The sequence below is a fragment of the Hippopotamus amphibius genome, chromosome 12 (assembly GCF_030028045.1).
Source record: "Hippopotamus amphibius kiboko isolate mHipAmp2 chromosome 12, mHipAmp2.hap2, whole genome shotgun sequence".
Taxonomy (NCBI): Eukaryota; Metazoa; Chordata; class Mammalia; order Artiodactyla; family Hippopotamidae; genus Hippopotamus; species Hippopotamus amphibius.
The window spans coordinates 67,972,358-67,997,419 of record NC_080197.1 but is presented as its reverse complement, the minus strand read 5'-3'; the positions used below and the strand labels follow the sequence as shown (position 1 = coordinate 67,997,419).

Sequence of the window (25,062 nt, the reverse complement as noted above, 5' to 3'; positions counted from 1 at the left end):
ATCTACCGGTATAACCCAATGAAGAAAACTCTTTCCCAAATTCGGCTCTGATGTGCATCACATAAACTCAGCTATTTCAGTACAGAAACATACATATCCGGGAATGAGTCTCTGGAAAATGACTTTCTGTACAGAATAGATATTTGGACCAATAAAAGTTGATCACTGTTATACACTTTATACAGCAAGACAGCTTGAATCCTAAGATAAGAATGTGAAACAGAAACAAGAAATGTTAACTAAAATATTAAACAAGGGATTATAACCGTGAGGTTTCCTCCCTGACAACCTATTTTACAGCAAATCTAAACAGAACTTATTTAATGAACATGGAAGTAATGTGATATGGTGTTGATGTCCCCAAAGCAAGAGCCAAAGACCTTTGTTTTTCTTTAGTAGCTGAAAATTATCCAAAAAACTCAGTGGGATTCCTCGTCATTTCAATGAGCTAAATATTACCAAAGTGGAAAATTCTATGATTCAATGAGAGCATCCAGGGCGTAAAATGTTCCAAAACCAACATATTTCTAGATGACAGAAAGGAGAGAAGGATGATACACATGCTGGATCCGAAAGGCTCCTGACAGGCTGGAAGAACAGATTAAATTTAACAAAACAGTATTTAAGGGGATAAAATTAACTTCTACACCTGAATGAAACACACACACACACTCAGACAGAGGCTTGGAAAGATTTGACTCAACAACAGCATATATTTAAAAAAAAAAAAAGACTTCATTTGCAGTATACGTCCCATGAGCCAACACTGTGTCCACTGTCACCCTAAAAGCAACAGTGACCTTAGAATATCTTAGCAGAAGCAAAGTATCTAGTATCAAAACCAGAGCTGTGCTCTGATCTGGTCTGGGCATCCCACATCTGAAAAGTCTGCATTCATTTCCAAGCTCTGCACTTCATGGAGTGCACAGAGTGTAACAGCAAGAACGATCCTGTGACCAGAAACCGTGATCTCTGCAGAGCAATGAAATAACTGTGAGGAACCAGGCAATGGAAGAGAAAAACCAGGCATGGGTAGAGGCATCTTCAAGTATGCAAAGGGCTGTCGTAAGGAAGGATTTAAAGCACTCTATGGAACTCAAAGGGGTTAAAGTCAATTGAGCAGAAGCTGATCAACAGCCTTTGGTTCCAAAGAAGGTAAAGTAACTGACAGGAAGACTTGTTGTGATAGTTTTACATGCCAGTTTGGCTGGCATCTAGGACCTAGTTACTCAATCGAACACTACTGCAGGAGTTGCTGTGAAGGTAGTTTGCAGATGTGGTTAACATCTACAATCAGTTGATCTGAAGCAAAAGAGATTAGCCTTAATAATGTGGGTGAGCCTCATCCAATTACTGGCAAGCCTTTAGTGCAAAAACTGAGCTTTCCCAGAGTGAAAGAAATTCTGCCTCGAGATTGCAACACTCACTCCTCCCTGAGTTTCCAGCCCGCCATCTTTCTCTACAGATTTCAGTCTTGCCAGCCCAAATAAATATAGACATACATAACGTGTGTGCGTGTGTGTGTGTGTGTGTGTCTGTCTGTCTGTCCTACTGGTTCTGTTTCTCGGGAAGACTGTAACTGATACAGTTGCCCAAGGATAGAACGGTCTATTTCCCTTCGTGCTGAGCTCCTCTCACCAGAGATATCAAGTGCAGGTGAGGAAACCATTTTGGTTACAATAAAGAGACCATTTAAAATATATGATTCTTGATGAAATTATACAGCACATATAGACCACATAGTCTAACTCAATTTATTCAGTTTATTGAGGACCCAGTCTTCACCTGCTCTGAGAATATAATGAGCAGAAATAGCTACTACTCTGCCTTTTTGGAATGTACCTGAATCCTGTACTATGTACCAGCTATTCTAGAACACAGATTTGGTGCTCAACAGATAATCATTGAATGAATAATTGAATGATGAATAAACACATAGTTTAAGATTATAGAGAAATATATAGATACATATATTTATATATATATTCTTGAGAAATCTTTCAAAAATATGTAACTTTTTAAAGCTTTACTTTTTAATAAGGATAAGATTTGATTATCAAAAAATTCTGTAAGATGCCATATTTCCTCTTCCAATAAAGCATAATTCCAAATTATTTTCCTAAACTTTCCTCCTTTTTTGACCCCCTTGCATACTGATCCTAAAAAAAACACCCTGACTCAACGTCTCTACATTTCACACATTTGAAAGCGCAAATTTCTTCAGCATAGAATCTACAACCTCTGGATAATCTGTAACGTCATACACTCAGTGGAGGAACACTCACAGACGACTACAGGCCTAAGCGTGTTCATCCAGGCTCCAGTGATGGTCAGCGAGGAAACTGACCATACTGATTTTCCGAACACAAACATTAAGGAATACAGGGGCAGAACTGCAAGGATTTCAATAATAAGAGCATGAGAGTATTAGGACCATATTTATATCACACTTATAATTTTTCAAAGTACCTTCATAGCCTATTTGACCTGCATCACTGTTGTTGTTGGTTTTTTTTTTTTTAAAAGCAAATAAAAGTATCACCTGACAGATGAATAAAAAGAGAGTCATGGATGGGATTAAGCTGAAGTTTAAACCCCAATCCTTTCACTCAGTTCAGTTGGGGCCTTTTTTTTTTCATTAGATCATATTGACAGAACACGGTGCATCATATTTTCTTTGGATAACAACGGAAAATGTACCCTTTAGTAGAAGATGATTCATCAGTCTTCTTACAATGTAATACTGCATTACAGGGGAACTTCCTATATATACAGGCTGCTGAGACTCTTGGCTGTATTGATTGGCAACTTACCCAGTACTCCCGGGGGCTTTGCCATGCAGTGGTAATTCACTGATTACTGGAAATTTCTATTTATTTATTTATTTTGGCTCCGTTGGGTCTTCTTTGCTGTGCGTGAGCTTTCTCTGGTTGTGGCAAGTGGGGCCAACTCTTTGTTGTGGTGCTCAGGCTTCTCATTACGGTGGCTTCTCTTGTTGCAGAGCATGGGCTCTAGGTGCAAGGGCTTCAGTAGATGTGGCACATGGGCTCAGTAGTTGTGGTGCACGGGCTTAGTTGCTCCTCAGCATGTGGGATCTTCCTGGATCAGGGTTCTAACCCGTGTTCCCTGCACTGGCAGGTGGATTCTTAACCACTGCGCCACTAGGGAAGTTCCTGGAAATTTCTTATAAAAATAAAGGTCCTTAGATTTTGTTTTTTTAAAGAGTTCATATTACAAAATTCTAATGATCATTTCATTTCCTAATAGGGTGATACAACATGAAAACACTTAGTAGCCACGTTGCAAAAGCCTAGTGCAGTCATAAACTGGGATTCTAAACTTGCTGTGGCTCCAAGAAGCTGGGTGATAGAGGTAGGAATCTCTCTCTTTCTCATATACCTCTCATATGTATGTATAGGAGCTTTACATGTTTGCTTATTCCCGGCTGAAATGACCTATTTCAGGCTGCCTTGTCTTCATAATATAACTACTTTCATTTTTAATGGGATGGAAGAAATTATGGCTGTTTTTCTGAAACCACATCAATTTTCAAAGGCAGCTGGAGCAACAGGGATGCGTTTGCACTGGAATTTTGGCTTCAAGGCCAGTACCACCTTGAAAATTTGGCTGATTTCCCCAAACCCAGAAGTTGGACAAATACCAGTAATAAAAAGGGGAATCACAAGGATGATTTACAATTTTCTTCACTTCCTTCCCTCAAAGTTGGTCTTTGTTGCCAAGAAAACAAGTCAAAATGGAACCAGTTGGTGACTGATGATTAACTACAGGAAAATATTTCAATAAATAAATTAGCCATCAAATAAAAATGAAGGACAATTGAATTTTAATAATATATTCCAGCAGAAAACAGCAGGGACAGAGATACGTCCTTCTGACTCTGAAAAACAGTTCTTGATTTTGCCTCGTTTTCCAGTATTGTTTCTTGCCTAATTATATTTTTCTGAAGAGAAAAGCCTAAGAATTGGTCACTGGCAACCTACAGAAATGTTGACCCACCAATAAACAGCTGATTTTGATGATTTTAATTTTTCTTTCCTCTTCTTCCTTTTCTTTTTCTCAGTCCTTATAAGCACGATTCCTCATCTTCACTTAAGTTCCTGGGCATGCAGGAAAGGTCAGCATGACTGAAGCCTTGCACAGGAGTCTGACTTTTTGTAAATAGCCATAGGTACACACCTGCAATTTCAAAACACCCTTTCATTCCTCTTGGGGAAGAAGAATCAAATGAAAATCAACTCATTTTAGCTGTTTGTCTCTTTTTGCTTTTCTATCTTTGCAGGTAAAGGAAGGTATAGATGCTTGAAAGCCACAGGTAAACACATCACCATATTTTATGACAAGAGAACAGCTATTTTTCCAGCCCTATTCAAGCTTGTCTCAATGCCGCCTTCCTCTCTTTGGCCTAATCCATTAAAAAACAATTACTTCTTTAAACACCAACTACACAAGAACTAATCAATGGCCCTCATTTCTGGTAATCTTCAAATTTCGACAACTACATAGGAAAGGTTTCTTCTCACACACATGAACATGTATGCTCGCACGCGCACACACACGTTTCCAGGAGCTGTGGAACTTCTGCACCCACCTGAAACACAATCTGTCCCTCTTTTCACCTAAATAAATAGTTAAGGAAAATTTACCATTAAGATTATAGTGTATCGTCTTAGAACAAGAGTAAACAAGAACTTGAAGAGCTGACTGCCACTTTAAGTAGGTAAAAAGTGAGGGACAGGGCAGTTGCCAGTGTTCACATTCACGTGATGCACACAGCTGAGGCTATTTCCTCTGCTTGTGGTCCTGAACCTAGTCCTGAAGCCCAGGCATTAATGAAGCCACAGGTTGATTTGCTATATCTTCCAGAAGAGTCCATTTTAGTCACTGATTTGGGGATAAAATTGTTTTTATAGCCAAACATAGACATATTGTGGATTAATATTAAATTCTGCCTCTCTTTATATAATTCATAAAACATGCAAAATAGTTACATGATTGTAATGAGATGCTTGCATGATCCAATCCCTTAGATCTTTCTCTTCCTTCTTTTAAAAGTCCTTTGAAGACAACATTTAAGAAGCATCATACTACACCATCAAGTGTGAATGAAGGGTATAGACTGGTGTAGCTACTTGGGTAAAGAAAAAGTTCTTCAACACAAAGCTTAGCTCTATAGCACAAGGAAATTCACCTACCCAAGATGCTATTGATATTGTCTTTATTTAATATATATGACATCAGCCATAAAGGAACATATATGTTAAAGCAGTATCTGGTGGCCATTGGAAAAGTCACGTTTAACATCAGAATTCTCCCTGCCCGTACTACTTGAAAATAAAATGAAAAAAGCTTTTAAAAACTTTTTATAATTGAGAGAGGGGGGAGAAAAGCAAATAAGAGCAAGAAAAACGAAGGAAAATAAACCTCTTTGTGCCAAGGGAAACTATATCACATGCTTGTTTGTATTTGATACTCAATTTATAGCCCAGCAATCTGAGTCTGTGAACTTAAGCCTTCACGGATGAGTGCATCAATTGGCTTTTGAATTAGAGAACAGCATTACTCCATTAACTTCGAGACTAGCCCTTTCAAGAAATATATTTAGCTATGGCACACAACATTTCAGTCCTAAAATGAGGATGTCAGCTGTGAAATGAAATTGAAAATTTCGGTTGTTTTTGTCTCGGCTCCTCCCACACTGACTACATATTTGAATAATGTGAATCCAGGAAGCATTTCCATAAATACGGTGTGCATTCTAGGTTTTACGGCAGGTCTTTTTGCTTTCATTACTTGGAGCCTGTCACATTACAGGCTGACACAGACAAGTAAGGAAATCTATGTCCAACATGCCATGTTATTACTGGCTGTCTTTACCCTCGGCCAGAGAAGGGAAACGTTTACTCTGCTGGGGCAAGAGAAGAAGGAAAGAGCTGGGAAAACTTGGCTCTGCACTTTGCTGCATCCACACAGGGCTCACCATGTGGAACCAGCAAGCTCGCTAAGCCAGGAAGCTCACTTGAAGACAGAACTGCGAGAACTGCCAAAACTGGACAGAAGGAAGAAGAATCCTCTTGATACAAAAGACCCTGTAAATACTGCAATACAGGTACACACGCACACATACCCCACATGTTTTGTAATTAACACATTATTAAATTTTGCCTGTGCTGACGCTTCTAATGTCAACCTGTCAACCAAGGAGTTCTGGTCAATGTTAAATTCTGTTTTAAACATGCGAGGTTTATCTGTTACCTGAGCTTAGGAAGCCAGCTACCACATACCGGGAGCACTTTCAAATTTAAGAGTGTTAATTTATTGATGACACTAAAATATTTCTGGCTGTTTTTCCAAGATTTCCAAGATATTAGCCAGGAAAAGTATTGTTATGATCAGCAGTGGTCAAGCTGTAATTGACATAAACCAGACTGTGGATTTAAGAGAGAAAAACAGAGAAAGTGTGTGTGTGTGTGTGTGTATGTATTTAGGGTGTGTTGAGCAGTGATACAGAATTTTTTTCTTATAACGTTTCTGACTTCTAGTGAAAACCCAAACACCCAGTTGAATGTACATATATCTTTGATCATATGTTTTCACTAGATAACTTACAAATTAAAAAGAGCATATCTTGAACAACTGTAATCATATAAGCTAATAGTGGAGCACTTACCACGTGCCAAGTACTGTTCTAAAAAACTTACCTGTAATAACTCATCCAGTCCAACTAACAACCCTTTGAGACAGGCACAATTATATCCTTTGTATAACTGCAGAAATTGAGAATTTAAGTACTTCGTCAAAGTTGCCAAGTTCACAAGGCTAATAAAGTGTAGAACTGGGAGTCAGACCCAAGAGTGTGACTCCAGGGCTCCTGTTCTTAACTGCATTAGCAAATGGACAATATGGTCTTATTTACCTCAAATTCCCAATTGGTATTGAGTGTAGGGGAAAGCAGATGGGCCAGGTAAGACTCGAAGCCTCTGAAGCAATTCACACAGACCTAGGTTCAAATCAGAGATGCTCAGCTGCTAGCACTCTAAGGTCACAAGCTGCCACCCCTTCCTGGGAATACTTCCCCTGTGGGGTGTTTGTAGAGAAATGGATTGTTTGAGCCCACGGGTGGATCATGACCATTTGGGGGAGGCATTTGAGTAAGTGAGGAGCTGTAGTTACATTCCAGCAGGTATAATGTCTTGCAGACTTCAAAAAACAAAAGTTACTTACAAGACAGATACAATCTCTACAATAGGAAGGCGAAGGTGGGGTCCAATGACCAGGCAGAGATATCCATATTAATAAAGAACTAGAATAAACATGAATTCACTATTGCTACGGTCTGGTTTCAAAGCTGATAGATATGAAGTACTCTGTGGTTGTTTTCACTGAACTATGGGAAGAGGTCTCAGAACTGTCTTCCATGCAGAAGTCAAACCGGTACTACTTTTTAAATGGGAGGTGTGGTTACAAGGTCTCAGGAAAACAGTCTCGTGTTGAAATAGGAAAACACTGTCTATTTACATTTGACAGACAAAAGGGCAGTTGTTTAAAGGCATGTGGTCTATCACTGTCATTTTCACCTAAATAAAAATAAACACGCCTGGTAGAATGTATATAAGGTGGATAGATAAACCAGTCCAAAGAAGAGTCATGAATCAAAAATCATCAGATTTTAGAGTTGGAATGGACCTTAACCAACAAGTTCAACTTCAGTACTTCCCATAAATTAAAACCAAGGTCATCAGAATGTGGACTCATGTGGGTGTGTTACCTTCAGCTCTGGGCAGGAGGGGTATGGAGGGAGAGGGTATGGAGTGAGAAGACAAGAGGATGGTGTGTAGTATCTGTGAGCCCTGATCTTTGAGAGGTGGACCAATGAAAAGCAGCCCATGAAGACGGCTGCTTAGGGTCAATGGAGAGGTGGCAGGAAAGCCAAGCAGTGTGATGTCATGGGAGCCTGGGAAGGAAGGAGTTTTAGGAAAGAGTAAGTGGTTGTGTTCAATGGTAACAAGAGTTCTGAGAAGATCGGAACTAGGAAAGATTCATTAGATTGCTTGGTTATTGATCAGTGGTGATCTTTGCAAAAGCATTTTCAGCAGCAAAGCATGATCCCAATGGAAGACTGCCATGTTTAAGCAGTGAATGGGAGGTCCAAAAACATTAAGATGATGAGGGCAGAGCCCACATTCAATAACCTTGGAGAAAAGAAAAAGATGGGGTAGTGGACAAAGAAATGCTCAAGGGGAAAATGTCGGTAGAGAATGAGAGGAATCCTTGAAACAATAATTGAAATGACTTGGGGGAAAGCAAAGGAAGCTGAGGTCTAAGCTTAGGCAGATGGGTCAGTTTTGACAGGAGGATATGCCCCGTTTGCTCTGAAATAATACAGGTGAAAAGGGGGTGGGTATACGGTACATAGAGTTGAGTGGTTCTCGCCACTGGATTTTTATTTTCATGTTTCACTTTTCAAATCATGCAGAGTTTATTTTGTAAATGATATAAGGTTAAAAAGTCCCCTTCCCTTATTGCCTGTGTTAAATTTTGCATGAATGAATGTTAAACAGTGAGCTTTAAGCCTAGATCCCTCGCTCGTGAAAAATTTAGACTAGCTCTTGTGGGCAGAACGGGTCTTCCCACACACTGGCTGGTCTTCATCCTCCCAACAGGTTCCTCATTCTCCAGATCCTTCCACCAGCTACAGAAATGATGGGTTCTCACGCCATCAGGAAATCCTGAGGAGATTAACAGGGAGGAGTTGAACAATTTTTCCCCTCATGAAGCCTGGCAGTTTCTTAGCCTTGTCAACTATCTATTTTCTTTGCTTGGTTTCTGCCAGAGGCCAGAGCAAGCAGCAAGTAGGAGAACAGGGTGATGGCAGAGGAGAGCCCTCTTGAGAAAATTAAAAGAAAAAAAGAGAGCGACAGAGAGAGAGATTTAGAATAGGGAAGATTTACTGCTGAAATTACACCAGGGAGCTGGTTTGGAAAGAGAGGTTGGTCACAGAATTAAATGCGGCTCATGTGTGTTTGTTTAAGATTATGTGGATGACTTGTTGCACTGGATGATCTGAATGGGTTTCCCTTTACAAACACATACCTACTAGATGTCTGTTTGAGTCCTTTCCTGAGAACCAAGAGCTCAGTGGGCAGAGTCAATTATGGTCTTTCTTCCAGCAAGAGATCAAAGCAACGTTATCTGAAAAACCATGTTGCCCTGATATTTTAGCAACATGTACTTAACATTCTTTAATTATAAAATCTGAGATCCATTTTTCAAATTGGCTTGATACATTGTCACATCCACCACTCTGCCATCCATCTTAAAGGTCTGCAAATCTTTACCGAAGTGTGAAACGCAAAGACTCTGAATTACTAACGAGGGCCACAATCACATCATTTAAATTTACCCCAGAGGTGTTGGCAATAGCTGTCTTACTTGAGGTCATGCCCCAGTCTTCACCAGTCCTCCCCAATTTTAGACATGTTGGGTGATAATACAATTCTGTTTTTTGTAAAGATTATTCCCTCGGCAAGCATTTATTCAGCACCTAACACACGCTTGACATTGAGCCTACTGCTGAAAATATCAAGGTTGATGAGAGAGTACATTAGCCCCTCAGGATCTCATATAGAGAAAGAGCAAATGTATTTTTTAATTTCTACAATCTAATTTCTTTGGAAGTTGAACATCCCTCCCTCAGAATACCAAGACCATTGTTTTGCGTATTATCAGCAGAGCTGCTTTACCATAAAGAAGCAAAAGAGTACATAAAACCTGGTTATGCAAAAAGAAAATTTGAGATTAAAAAAGGCTTCATCTAAAAGAGCAACACATGAGAATAGAAGGAATGCCAACCATCCCTTTGCTCACTCAGTAACAAAGACACACACACAACCATACAACCACACGACCACACAACCACAACAAAAATCTTACCTGACTTGCCCACGCCTGCTCTCCCAAATATTGCCAGTTTGACCTCTGCACTTTTAGCCATGCTGGGTGCTGATAGACAATTCACTGTGGTTCAAACTAAAGAGCTGAGAAGTTCTTTTTGGTTCCAGCCCTGGGATTCACCATATCATCGTAAATCGGCAATCCTTCAACAAAAGAGATTTGGGAATTCATAACTGACAGGAGAAAGAAATTAATATTTATTAAGCATCTCCTGTGTGGCAGCACCACTCACTTGATCAACATCTTCACCACAATTCTGCAAGAGGGCTCTAGCAATTTACTGTAAACCATTCAATTAAAAAATGAGAGGTCCAGGACTTGCACTTAGATCTGTTTAGTTCTAAAACATGCATTTTCACACACGATAGCATTTTCAAAAGTACTTCCTCAAAGAATGTTTTTTGTCAATAATTGATGACAAATACTTGTCTGTGAATCATGTGTTTACCATGTGTCTGTACATATCCAATATACGTACACACATGATGGGGAGAGTCACATTTGAAATTCTGTTTCCCTTTGGGCTGAATAATACACATTCGTACTAGTCAACCCCATTGTAATACAATCGAATTTGCATTTTAAGATTTAAATTTTATCTCTGTTCACACTAGATCACATGGTCAAGTCATGTGACAGAATACCCATGATCCGAAAATTGATATATAACATCTAGATAATATTTTTATATTTTTCTGGGCACAATGCCCTGGTACACAAAAGCTAAATGCCCTGTGCTGACCTCTAATTCCTTTCTATGACAACCTCAAGTAGTTTACAGCATTGTCCTGATACCTGGGAAATGACATCGTATACAACAGAAGCACATTTTATTTTGGTGGGTGCTTTAGGAACAACACCTAGGTCCTTGGCACTGTGGAAATGTAAAGCTGGAAAGAGCCTTGGAGTCAATGAAAAAAATCCTCCAGCCATCACAGGAATCCTTTCTTATGATCAGACAACCATCCAACAACTATCCTGGGTCTAATTTATCACTTTCAAGTATGGGGGGAGGAGGACCATTACATCAACTTCTTCTTTCACTCAGAGCCCTTCAAGTAGCCTAGCAGCTATTAGGAACATTTGCCCCATTCTAGACGTCTACTTTCTAGCAAAATGAGACCCAGCCATCTTTCCTGCTTCTTCATGGGATGTCTGTTCTTGTTTATGTTTTTCTGACCCTCACCTTCCCTCTTGGCCATATGCAGGTCTCTTCTCTAGCAGTTGCCATTTGAATCACTCTAAAAACGTGGCATCCTCTGCATTCCCCTCTTGAGATGTGACCTGATAAATGACCCAGCAAAAGTTTCATGCAATTCTTCCTCTTCTTTATCTGGGCACTGTGGTTATATTTCAGCACAATTATTCATATTAAGGTTCACAGTTTTCACAGGAACTGCAGACTCCCTCATTCTGAATTTCTGCAATTGATGTTTTCAACCTAAATACACGACTTCACTTTCAAGTCTGTTATCTAAACATATGAACTGCTCCTGCCAGGGTTTTGGCATCTACAAATTTTCAAAAAGAGCTTCTCCAGAGAAAGAAAAAAGTAAAAGTTCTTCTGAAAAAAAGTATTTCTACAAAGACATTAACATGTAATGGTTTCCTTCATTATGCATCTAAACCACTGAACTGTACCTCACAAATTTTGTATTTGCTAATTGCCCCAGTGGCCAGAGCTTCCTCCTAAGGACACAAAGGTCAACATTAACATCGGCTGCTCTTTACTTCATCCCAATAATGAACAAACTCCTTAGTGATCATTAATAGTACAAGACCCAGAAGCTCGAACATCTGTAATTTGTCCAGTCCCACAGTTTTGGCTAAAGATAAAAGAATTTCATTACTTGTCATTTTATACACATTCATTAAGAAAAGGCCTCTGTGTTTAAGGTTCCGTGCTTCATCAGAGAAGCATCACAGAAGCACAATCTATCAAGATATATTAACTAAATAAATTCCAAATAAGAATGGCAAGCGTTTCTTTGAAACATAGAATGTGCAAGTGTCTGGAGCTTGTATAAACAACAATTTGTTATTTCATGCAGAACTGTTCCTTCCCATGCACATAAAAATCCAAATAATTTACTATCCGATTTATGCTTCAAGAAAGTAGCCATCAAATGTGATTTTTTAAAAAAGCAACAACATTTGTTAAATCAAATTTTTCAGAAACTCCCATATGGCCTCAGAGGCATAGGAATTTCACGGAAGAAAGAAAAATTGTGTGGGTTAAATTTTTTATATATAACCTAGTAAAGATACAGCTAGTTACTGACAATCTTAGGTTATGCTCAGAAAAATCCCTTAAAGGAAGACACAAAACTGATATATATCCTTCAATGTTTTTTCACATGAAAATGTGAAAAGTCACATTTGATAAAGGTAGAAAACGAAGATAAATGTGTAGATGGTTTTAATAAGGGACCTGGTGCCAAGTCTCTGATGTTCAAAGTAACTCATGATCCAAGACCTTCCATAACACTAATCGAAGAAAACATTTGTTTTCATGTTGTTGTGCAGAAGTATTCTGGCTGTACCTTGAAGCTACTGTTCACTTTTTAGGTGGACAGCGCTTTATTAAGACAGAAACTTCGCAGTTCCTATCACTCCTAAAGCTGAAATCATACCTAGATGTTTAAGAGATTAAAGGTGTATTGATATTTTTCCTAAACATAAAGATATCAAAAGAAAGCTTATAAAGAAGAGAAAAAAGCAAGACTCCAAATTCTGTATTACTATTAATGCAGGCATTGATTCATCCCACATGTACACTAAATGGCCACCTTCAAGGGGCTTACAATCCAACAGGCCTATGACATTTAGTTCACTAATAATCCAATTTTCATATTTATTTGAAAATAATGATTTATCTGCAGTAAATCAATCCCAAGACTATTACATTTATCAAAGTCCATGCTTTCTATTTCCTCCTGGGAAAAAAAAAGCAAGAATCTTTATAATATAATAGTTTTTCTAACTTCTATATTTATGGTCTCATCAAAACAAAGTGCAGGTGTTTAGGGAAGCCAAGAATCGAGTCTGATCGCGGGAATGAGATTCTCTTTGGGCTGCTCCTTCTCTAGCTCTGAAATCAAGTTTTCCTGGTCTCATGGTCAGAAATTCTCCCTCATTTTACCACAATGCAGCACGCACAGGGGCAAGGATGAATGTAGGAGATCCCTCGCCATAGCGTCGCTTGGAAAGCAACAGGTATCCTGGAATGATAAACAAACAACCCCATCGTGGGCTGCAGGTCCCTTGCTCTCAGCCTAGGGAGCAGATGCAGCCTAAGTCAAAAGGGCATTCTCAGTCTCAGCTGGGACGGAGGGTGTTGTCAAGCTCTGGCCGCCGGCGCTCACATCTCCCTCCCGGCGACCCCCAACCCCAACCTGGGAGGACCCAGGGACCAGGAGCACCGCCCCAGAGGCCGAGCACTCAGGGGCTCGGAAGGGTCTGCAGGAAGTCATCCGGAAAGAGCCACCTGGGCACGTGCGTGACACTCACCTGTTCACACTCTCCAGGCCCGGGAGAGCCGCGGTCCCCTTGCAAGTTCGAAATCGGTCCCCGGGACCGCTAACCCTCCCACGTTGCGCAGCCCAATCTGCGAGGGGGCGCTTCCTAGCTGCTGGACTGCGATCGCGGGTGGGAGCGGCGGCCGCAGAGGCAAGTGCTGGCGGAGCGGCCGGGGGCTCCTCGCCACCGCTCGCTCCGACTAGCGGCCGAAAGACTGCGGCAGGACGCGAGCTCAGCCCGGCGAGACCGCCAGGATGCTGCAGTGCGGCGCTCGGGCGCCCCCTACCGGGGTCGGCGCCCGGCTCCTCCCGCGAGGCCGCCTCGGGCTGGAGAGAGAGCATCCGAATATCCGCCTTCGCGCTGCACCAGACACAGGCTTCCCTTCGCCCCTGCTCAGTTCCTGGCCTCTAGGTTCCCACAGAAGGACCTCTTTCCTTGGTTAAAGCCTTGCGTGTGAAAGCATCACTACGGTGATGTTTTCTATTCCCTACTTCACATCATCCTCACAACATCCCTTAGAGGCACGTTTAATTATCCCCATGATACCCAAGAGGAAACTGAGGATAAATAACATGTCCAAGGGTAGCAAATGATTGGAATGACATCCAGACCAGATTGGAAACTGAGATGCTAGGAGAGACATAAATACTGAATTCAATTGAAATTCATATCTGTATATTTGAGAAAGTTCTAAAAGCTTCACATTCTCCTTACAAGATCAGCATTTATAAGGTTTGAAGTCATAGTTCATCATCCTCAAAACCTAACAAAGATGATTCATATTCGTGCTGCGTTAGGCCGGCTTTCCCATCGCTCATCTCGTTTTGTATTTACACCCTGCCTTGAGGTAAGCTCCCGTATTTAAAAGTGTTAGCCTTTTGGAGATGAGGAGGTGAGTTTCAGAGAGGTTAAATGATTTCCCAAAGACTAGACTATGAAACTCCTGATTAGAGGAGCAGGAAACACCCACGTTATTTTTTCCCTTTGAAACCTAGGTGTTCTCAGCAAGATACCAGGTGGCCTCCAGAAAACCACCGCATAGAGCAGACAGGGACCTAGGGCTAAGTGAACAGTCTGCAGCGTGTCCTTGATGGAAGAAATGTAACCAGGGAGGCAGTTTTCAGGGCCAACTGACCCTGAAAGCCACTGCAGCCACGAGCTGTGGGCCATTTTGCCTGGAGCAGCTGCGTCTGTGGCAGAGGTAGGAGTTGCTTTGCTGTGCAGGATTGTCCTGCAGATTCTTTGCGGAAGCTCACTGTTTCCTCTGTGACTTTCCTGATCACTAATCTATCTCCTACCCCGCAAACACATGACCTGCATTAGATGACCTGATTCTATGTTTCACAGCACCCTGTGATCAATCATCGCATTTGCATTGTACTCATTTTTATTTCTCAGTCTTCTCCATGAAACCTTGACCTTCCTGAATGTAGGAATACAGCATATGCATCTCTGTATTTCCAGGCTTTATAATCATGCCTGGCACATAGTGGGTGTTCAAAAGACAGTTGTTGAGTGAATGAAGAGAAAGAACAAGTTGGGATGGTGCATGTTGGATTTATTTGTTCATGCTGAATTTGGGATAGAATAGCTGGTGAGAAATTGAACATATGGGTCTAAAGTTCAGGAAAGAGGTCTGAGAGCGAGATTGCAGTGTCTCGGCATGCAGGAAGTTTTTAAAGCCTGCTATGTGGAAAGAATGGTCCATGTAGGTTAAATATAAGTTTATAGAAATCCAATTACATGGAATTTTGTGGCATTAAGGTGTTCAGGTCTCACATGTTACCGTCTTCCCCTATCAGATCTGTAGGTCTTGCCTTCCTCTGGTCCCTTAGCCTGACTTCAGGCTTAAGCTGAAACTTCTAACACAAAACTAGTAGATGAATCATCAACATAAGCCCAAAACACATTGCAAACTGGAATTGTGTGTGTGTGTGTGTGTGTGCACACGCACACGTATGTGTGTGTAGTTGCCAATCATGTTCACTGTAAATAAATCAAGTAGTTGAAAAGATACGAAGTAGAAAATTACTCCCCAAATCATACTATACAGAAATAACCATTGTTACTATAAGAGACCATCATTCAAGATGTTGTGGAACATAGATGAATCAATGGATGAAGATACTAAACGGCATGTAAATATGCTAAGTGCCATCATAGTTTTTTAACAAATAAATAAATGCTATTTTTAATTTAAAAATAGACTAAGCAGAAGATAAAGAAATGAAAGTGAACCTTAAAACAAAGGGAGATCAACTCGATGATGGGCGATGCTTTAGAAGGCCAGGACAGGGAGGGTAGGAGGGAGTCGTGGGAGGGAGGGGATATGAGGATATATGTATAAATACAGCTGATTCACTTTGGTGTACCTCAAAAACTGGTACAAGAGTGTAAAGCAAATATATTCCAATAAAGAGCTTAAAAAAAAAAAGATGGCTGAATTTTAGATGTATCACCTCAAGATATTTTATCCTGGAGATTAAAATCACTAATTACATAATAATTAGATCTGAGTTAAAATTATTAATTATATAACAATAGATCTGAATTTAAAATTATTATGTAATAACCAGTCTGAACTCATTATGTTTAACCATATATTTGTTTATATTTAAATTTATATGGTTATTTATATATTTATATAGTTTATATTTAACCATATGTTTGTTTTAGTCAATGTCAATTGACTTCTTGCCATTTAAAAAGGAGGAAATTAGCCTCTTATTATGCCTTTCACTTCCTCTCCCCTCCTCCTATGTTTTTACTTCTGTATTATTTTTTATCAAGATTTATAATATTCATGTTTGTTCTGTAACTCTAATTTCCAAAGCGCTTTAAACTTAATTCTATACTTAAATGAAATAAATTTATTAAATTATTTTACGATAGTTTTACTATTCCTGATTATTTTGATTAATCCTTTCACTTCTTCATTAAATAATGTTTTCAAGTTTTTCTAGGTGCTATATTGTATAAGTGGGAACACTCATCTTTTCTTTCCCTTGTTGTTTTTAATTTATTTTGTCATTACCCTACTTTTCCTTATTATGACCCTTTCCTCCTCTTTTTCTTGCATAACATATTTTTCTGTTTATTATATTGTTCATTTTAATCAGATATCATATTTGCTGCAATAACTAATAAAGGAATTCTTCCTGGCTCTGTTCCTCCCTTATCTGAAACATGTTTGTTTTTAATAAGGAGCAATGGTTTGAGGGTTGAGCATTTCATTCTGTCTACCATCCTGAGATGAGAAGATAAAGTAAAGAGGAGAGGTCATGCGAGTCTCTGTGTGGCCTTGTTAATGGCCCTGTACCAGGATTTAATGCAGGCACTCAGGATCAGACACTGTTCCAAAGAAAAGATTCCCTCAGACTTGAGATGCTCCCTCACCCATTCTTGGAGCCCTCTACACTCTCTCCTAAGCCATTCCCGCTATACCACTCATCCTGTTCCCTTCTCCGGTCAGAAAGCGAGAAGAATAGTTGCTCAGTTCACTTCATTCCAAAATTGGAGGTATTCATTATTGGTGAAAAGAATACTCAGGATTTGATGACTCACTGAAACTGCTTCTGGAAGGCAGAGCCTCTATACTATAATCTTTTATTTCATTAGAAGATTCATTTTAAAGTTTTATGGCAAGAAATCAAATTGAACTTCCTTGTTTTGTTGCTACTAATGATTATTTTTTTGACTGGGGGTAGGGGCATTGTAGTGTTGTTTTTTTCTTTTTAGCTAGATATTAGGCAAAAGAAAATCTGATTTTGGCCATGATTGGATTTCCCTCTGACTGGGAACAAATATAAATTATTGTAGAGGATAGCCACAGAGAAAGAATGCCAGATATTTGCATAGAAATGCCCCTGGGACCTTGGCCATTCCATGCACTGCACATTGTCTGGTGAGTCTCTGGGAGATGTAGAAAAAGAGCAGCTGCGTGGGGTCTGAAAACTAGGTGATTTCAGAGATCTCAAAGTCCTTGAAAAGACCCTGGAGTTGAATTTAGTGAGAGTTCAGAGAACTTTGTGAACACCTGGGACATTTGACTGAGACTTCAGAAGGGCCATATTCTAGGAGTGAAGACTTTGCTTAGGAATACAGGCAAGAAACTAAGAATAATGATGAATCTGAAATATATCCCCTCCCCTACATAAAGACTAAAATGAGGCCTTGACAGGGACAAGCTAATCCACCAGGAAATTAACTGCCTGCTAAAATGAAACTCAATACTGTTGAGAATGATAACATAATCCAGAGCCCTTATAACTATCATCTATAATGTCAAGCATACTGTATTAGTCTGCTTGGGCTGCCATAACAAAATACCACAGACTGAGTAAAGTAAACAACAGAAATTTATTTCTCATGGTTCTGGAAGCTGGAAATTTCAAGATCAAGATTCTGGCCAAGTAGGTTGCATTATGAGACCTCCCTCTTCTCTTGGCTCTTAGGTGGCTGTTATTTTACTGTGTGCTTACATGACTTTGAGCCTGCAGAGAAATAGAGCTCTCTGGTATCTCTTCTTATAAAGACACTAATCCTATCAGATCAGGGCCTCACCCTTATGATTTTATTTAACCTTACTTCTGTAAAGACCCTATCTCAGAAGAGAATCACACTGGGGGTTAGGGCTTCAATGAACTAATTTTGGAGGGACACAAACCTAAGAGGGAAGTTTATAGCAATACAGGACTTCTTCAAGAAACAAGAAAAATCTCAAATAAATAACCTATACTACCACCAAAAGGAGTTAGAAAAAGAACAAACAAAGCCCAAAATAAATAGAAGGAAGGAAATAATAAAGATCAGAGAGGAAATAAATAAATAGATATTAAAAAGACAAAAGAAAATATCAATGAAACCAAGAACTGTTTTTTAGTTAAGATAAACAAAATTAGTAAACCTTTAGCCAAACTCGCTAAAAAGAAGACCCGACTAAACAAAATAAGAAATGAAAAATGATAAATAACAAATGACACCACAGAAATTCAAAAAATCATAAGAGAATACTATGAACCATTACATGCCAACAAAATGGACAACCTAGAAGAAAAAGACAAATTTCTAGAAACATACAGCTTGCCAAGACTGAATCAAGAAACAGACACTTTGAACAGACTGATCACTTATAGTGAAACTGAATTTGTCAATATCTGCAAGTCAATCAGCGTGACACACCACTATAAAAATCACATGAGCATCTCAATAAACTCAGAAAAAGCATTTGACAAAATTTAACATCCATTCATGATAAAAACTCTCATCAAAGTGGGTATAGAGGGAACATATCTCAATATAATAAAGCACATCTATGACAAACCCACAACTAACCTCATACTCAGTGGTGAAAAGCTGAAAGCTTTTCCCTTAAATTCAGGAACAAGACAAGGATGCCCACACTCACCACTTCTATTTAATATAGCATTAGAAGTCCTAGCTACTGCAATCAGACAAGAAGGAGAGATAAAATGCATCCACATTGGTAGGGAAGAAGTAAAACTGTCACTATTTGCAGATAGCATGATACTTTATATAGGAAACCCTAAAATTTCCACCAAAAAATTATTAGAATTAATAAGTGAATTAATCAAAGTTGAAGGATACAAGATTAATATGCAGAAGTCTGTTGGTTTCCCATATGCTAATAATGAATTATCAGAAAGAGAAAGTAAAAAGAAAAATCTTATTTAAAAACACATCAAAAAGAATAAAATACCTAGGAATGAACTTAACCCATGAGGTGAAATACCTATGCTCTCAAAAGTGTAAAACATGGATGGCATTGACATATATACCCTACCAAACGTGAAATAGATAGCTAGTGGGAAACTGTTGCATGACTTGATGATTGGTGATGAGTTAGAGGGATGGGATAGGGAGTGTGGGAAGGAGTCACAGGAGGGAGGGATAAAGGGATATATGTATAAATACAGCTGATTCACTTTGCTGTACAGCATAAACTGGCACAACAGTGTAAAGCAATTATACTCCAATAAAGAGCTTAAAAAATTTAAAAAAAGATTAAAAGTAGGGTCTTAAAGAGATATTTGTACAAAAAAAGAAAAACATGGATGAAGAAAATCGAAGATGATACAAAGAAATGGAAAGATATTCCATGCTCTTGGATTGGAAGAATTAAAACTGTTAAAATGATCATACTACCCAAAGAAATCTGCAGATTTAATGCAGCTCTGATCAAAATACCCATAACATTTTTCACAGGACTAGGAAAAATTATTCTAAAATTCATATAGAGCCACAAAAGACCTTGAATTGCTGAAACAATCTAAATAAAGAGAACAAAGGTGGAAGTACAACTGGCCCAGACTTCAGACTATACTACAAAGCTACAGTAATCAAAAACAGCATGGTACTGTCACAAAAACAGATACATAGATCAATGGAACAGAATAGAGAGCCCAAAAGTAAACCCTCACACAAATAATCTACAACAAAAGAGGCAAGAATATACAATGGAGGAAAGACAGTCTCTTCAATAAGTGATGCTGGGAAAACTGGACAGTTACATATAAGAAAGTGAAATTAGAACATTTCCTCACACTGTATACAAAAATATACTCAAATGGATTAAAGACCTGAAACCATAAAACCCCTAGAAGAAAACATAGGCAGAACACTCTTTGATGTAAAGCATAGCAATATTTTTTTTGGATCTGCCTCCTGAGGAAAAAAAAACAAAAAAACAAAAAGAAACAAATGTAACCTAATTAAACTTAAAATATTTTGTACAGCAAAGGAAACCATCAACAAAACAAAACAGAAACCCCCCTTCCAACTGTGGAATGGGAGAAAATATTTGCAAATGAATTGATGAATAAGGAGTTAATAACCAAAATTTATAAACAGCTCATACAAGTCAATATCAAAAAAAAAAAAAAAAAGTCAATCAACAAGTGGGCAGAAGACCTGAATAGATATTTTTCCAAAGAAGACACAGATGGCCTACAGGTATATTAAAAGATGCTCAACATTGCTAATTATTAGAGAAGTGCAAATCAAAACCCAATGAGATATTACCTCACATCTGTCTGAATGGCTATCAACTAGAAGTTTACAAATAGCAAATGTTGGTGAGGATTTGGGGAAAAGGGAATCCTGTAAACTGTTGGCAGGAATGTAAATTGGTACTATGGAAAACAGTATTAAGGTTCCTCAAAAAAAACTGGAGATAGAATTACCATATGATCCAGCAATTCCATTCTTAGGTATATATCTGGAAAATAATAAGAACATTAATTTGAAAAGATACATGCACCCTGATGTTCATAGTAGCACAATTTATAATAGCCAAGATATGGAACAACCCAATGTCCATCAACAGATGACTCGATAAAGAGGATGAGATATATACAATGAAATAGTACTCAGCCATAAAAAAATAAAATTCTGTCATTTGCAGCAATGTGGATGGACCTAGACAATATTATGCTAAGTGAAATAAGTCAGACAAAGACAAATACTCTATAATATCACTCATTTGTGGAATATAAAAAATAAAACGAATGTATATTGCAAAAAAGAAGCAGACTTACTGAAACAGAAATGAGACTAGTGGTTACCAGTAGGAGAGGCAAGGGGGAGAGGGGTAGGGGTATGAGATTAAGAGACACAAACTACTATGTAGAAAATAGATAAGCAACAAACATATATTGTATAGCATAGGGAATTATAGGCATTATCTCGTAATAACTTTTAATGGAATAGAATCTGTAAAAATACTGAATCACTATGCTGTACATCTGAAACTAACATAATATTTAAATCAACTATACTTCTGTTAAAAAAATGATCAAAAGTGCTTTAGAACTATACAATACAATACCTGAAATTATGAACTCATTTGATGGGTTTAACAGCAGACAGAAATATCAGAAGACAGGATTAGTAAATTCAAAAGTATGTCATTAGAGAATATCCAAAGAAAATCATGGAGGGAAAAAACTGGAAAGACCAAAACAGAGAACATGAGCAAAATTTCTAACACACATGTAAGTGGAATTATAGAAAAGAGGAAAAAAAGAACGAGATACAAACAGTAGCTGAAGAAATAACGGCTGAAAATTTTGCAAATCTGATGAAAGATTGTAATCCTCCAGTTCAAAGACCTCCATTAACCCCAAGTAAGATAAGTAAGAAGAAAACTACACCTCGGCACCCCACTGTCAACTTACTGAAAACCAAAGTACAGAGGATGTATTAAGAGCAGCCAGGAAAACAAAAAAGACACATATACACTCTTGATACTATGTGTAAAATGAACAACTGAGGGGAACATATTGTACAGCACAGGGAACTCTACTTAATTCACTGTGGTGTCCTAAATGGGAGGGTAACCCTAAAGGAAGGGGATGTATGCATATGTATGGCTGACTCATTTTGCTGTGCAGTAGATGCTAACATAACATTGTAAAGCAATTATACGCCAATAAAAAATAAATTAAATAAATAAATAAAGCTAGAATCTAGCTCTGTTTAACTTAAAAAAAAAAGCAGTCAGGAAAACAAAAAAAGACACATTTTTTAAAGGAAAAACAGGGAGAATGAGCAGTAACCTTTAAACAGAAAGTAAAAGAGATATGACAATGAAATGGCATCACTTAAGTGCCAAAGTAGAATTATATGTTTACTGAAATAAATCATTCTCAGACAAACAAAATTTGAGAGAGTTCTTTGCCAGCAGAACAATGAAAAAAAAAAAAAGAGAAATGATTACAGATAGAAATAAAACATTTCAAGGAGTAATCAGCAATTTCAGATAGGGTAAGTATATAGGTTTAAAAAATGCATATTGACCAATAAAAGCCATAAATATTAAGATATCTTGGAGGGATAAAATAGTATCTAGAAGTAAAATATATGACAATAGCAAACAGGTGGGAGAATATAAATTAGGCTATTACATGTTTCTTCCACAGTTTGGAATGTTACAAAATTACTAATTTAAAATAGACTAAGAGTAAGTATTCATTTTGAAATTTCTAAGAAAACACTAACAGAATCCAAAAGTGTAGTAATAGAGAAAAAAATGAAATAAAACAGTTCATTATTACAAAAGAAGGCAAGAAAAGAGGATTCAAGGAACAAACAGATGATACAAACTGACAGCAAATGAGATATACTTAAGGCACACCATCTCACTAATTTCATTAAATGTAAATGTATTAAAACTCCAATTAAAAGATAAAATTTCTCAGATTGTTTTAAAATGATGTGACTATATGTTTTTTTTTAAACATAACTTAAAATAAAACCACAGGTAGGTTGAGAGAAAAATCATGGAAAAAGATATGCCACACAAACACAGGTCAAAGGGAAAGAATGATTCTTCAATTAATCTTCACTCTGTACCATTACGTGTGTGAAAGTCAGCCCAAAGCCCATGTTCTTAGATCATTATGTTCCACTATTTTTACAATACTGCTGAGTCCATCTCTTTCAGTGAGATTGGTCTGCCTTGGCCAAGGTTGATTCCCTCATTCTTCTTTCCCACTCTCATTTCGGCAGCTTGTATTATTCTAAGCATAACAACAAGAATATTAAGAATGAGCAGGTTTAGAGAAAAGTAAGTTATGGCTAATATTCTGTATCTCTTTTGCAGAGGATTTTTGCCCTGAATCCTCTTCGCTGCCATGGTGGGAAGGGTTGTCGTAATTACATCCCACTTTATGGGGAAAGCCAGTGAATGCCCATATGTGGCTACAAAAGCAAGTCTCTTATTGAGCAGATTTTTGAACCATAATCTCTGAACTAAATGTAACTTTCAGGAGCCCATCTCTGTTTAAACTATTTTTTCCAGCTCACTGGAGATTAAATTGTTCTAGTAGAATTGGAATTCTTATTGAAATCTTATTGCTTTTGCCTTTATTGATTTCCGAGAGGGCAGTTGTGTGTGTGTGTGTGTGTGTGTGAGAGAGAGAGAGAGAGAGAGAGAGAGAGAGAGAGAGAGAGAGAAACTATCTGTTCATAGTGAATGCAATTTAGTAACATCTATAGTTAAAAAGCTGGGCTTGAAGAAATTAATAAATTCAAATGGAATAGTAAAAGATTTTATTAGAAGTTAATATTGCTCAGATGACATCAGATGAGCTATACCTAACAAACTGGCAGGAAATTAGAAACATATTTTCAAAGTTCTGACAATTCATGGGACCTGCATAACATATTAATAATAAAAATCAGCCTGCCACAGAGTCTATGTGAAAAGCTAAATTTATTTACATAGGAAAGCCCATGTGGTTTTCCACCTTCTAACTTTGCCCTAATGATATATGAAAACTATTCTGAATCAAAACATTTTTTAAACCTCACAAACCAGAATGAAATAATCAGACATATGACCTGTGGTTCAAAAAGGTTAAGAAACCATATGCACCCAGGGTCATTTTCCTAGCTGTTCCATTCTAACTTGGGTTGAAAGAAGATACTGTTCTTACCTGAAATGGTAATTTTATGAATCCAGTTGATAGTATGACTCTGGACTGGAATGAGAAAATAGTGAGGTAGGAAAGTGAGTGAGTAGAAGGTGAAAGCTTAAGAATATTTTACCAGCTACTAAAAATTCCGAAGTTTGATAACAGCCACCAATGGATTCAGATAAGCTGCTACCTCAGGGAAAATTGTAGAAGGTGAAAATTAATACACCATTTATTCACAGCTGTTAGCTGAGTGCCTGGCACTGAGATGGAACTCAATTCATTTTCATTATTGTTGCACAAAATAAATAGAATATAATCAAGTATATGTATCAACTGTGGATAAGTAAGCATAAAACAAATACATAGCAATTTCTGATTTAATATTTCATCTGGTGGACTGTCCCTGGCTAAATGTCTCCAAGATTTTAAATAAAATACATTAAAAAGACATTAATAAAGATGAAAGCTCACACCAACACTAAATACTTAAAACCAAAACTTACATAAAACCACCAACTTTAACAGTTTAGATTATATCCTTTCTTTTTCTTTGTATTCACACATGAACACACATACCCAAAACATACATTTAAAAAAGTTACATATTGCATCATCATCTACAAATTGTTCTTTTTATCATTCACCATGTTTTGAAGGTCTTTTCATGGCACTACCGATGGATGTGCCTCGTAGATTCCAACTGTGTCATTGTATTAAGCAACGATGTACCAAACACAATTTAGTTAATATATTTATCCATCTAAAAATACATTTTAAAGCCATCTAAAAAATGCATTTTAAAATAAGAAACACTATCCACCATCTTTTAAAAATGTAGTATTCCTGGGACTTCCCTGGTTGCTCAGTGGTTAAGAATCTGCCTGCCAATGCAGGGGACACAGGTTCAATCCCCAGTCTGGGAAGATCCCACATGCCTCGGAGCAACTAAGCCCGTGCACCACAACTACTGAGTCTGCACTCTAGAGCCTGAGAGCCACAACTACTGAGCCTGTGTGCTGCAACTACTGAAGCCCACACGCCTAGAGCCCATGCTCTGCAACAAAAGAAGACCGTGCACTGCAACGAAGAGTAGCCCCCGCTAGCCACAACTAGAGAAAGCCCGCACATAGCA

The 25,062-nt window shown here is 38.2% G+C and overlaps 1 protein-coding gene across 5 annotated transcripts in view; it reads right to left on the bottom strand.

Annotated features, from left to right (window-relative positions):
- RERG (RAS like estrogen regulated growth inhibitor) overlaps positions 1–13,719 on the bottom strand; it is a 120,127-nt gene extending 106,408 nt beyond the window's left edge. For 3 of the 5 annotated variants that reach the window (XM_057702787.1, XM_057702782.1, XM_057702784.1), the window contains exons 1-2: positions 13,483–13,719; positions 9,952–10,115 (exon numbers count right to left, since the gene is read on the bottom strand). In XM_057702787.1, the coding sequence (XP_057558770.1) occupies positions 9,952–10,012 (61 nt within the window). In that variant the 5' untranslated portion in view covers positions 10,013–10,115; positions 13,483–13,719. Of the gene's footprint in view, positions 1–9,951; positions 10,116–13,482 lie in introns of those variants that run through there. The other 2 variants (XM_057702783.1, XM_057702785.1) reach the window with 2 other exon arrangements.
- Between the last annotated feature and the right edge of the window lie 11,343 nt (positions 13,720–25,062).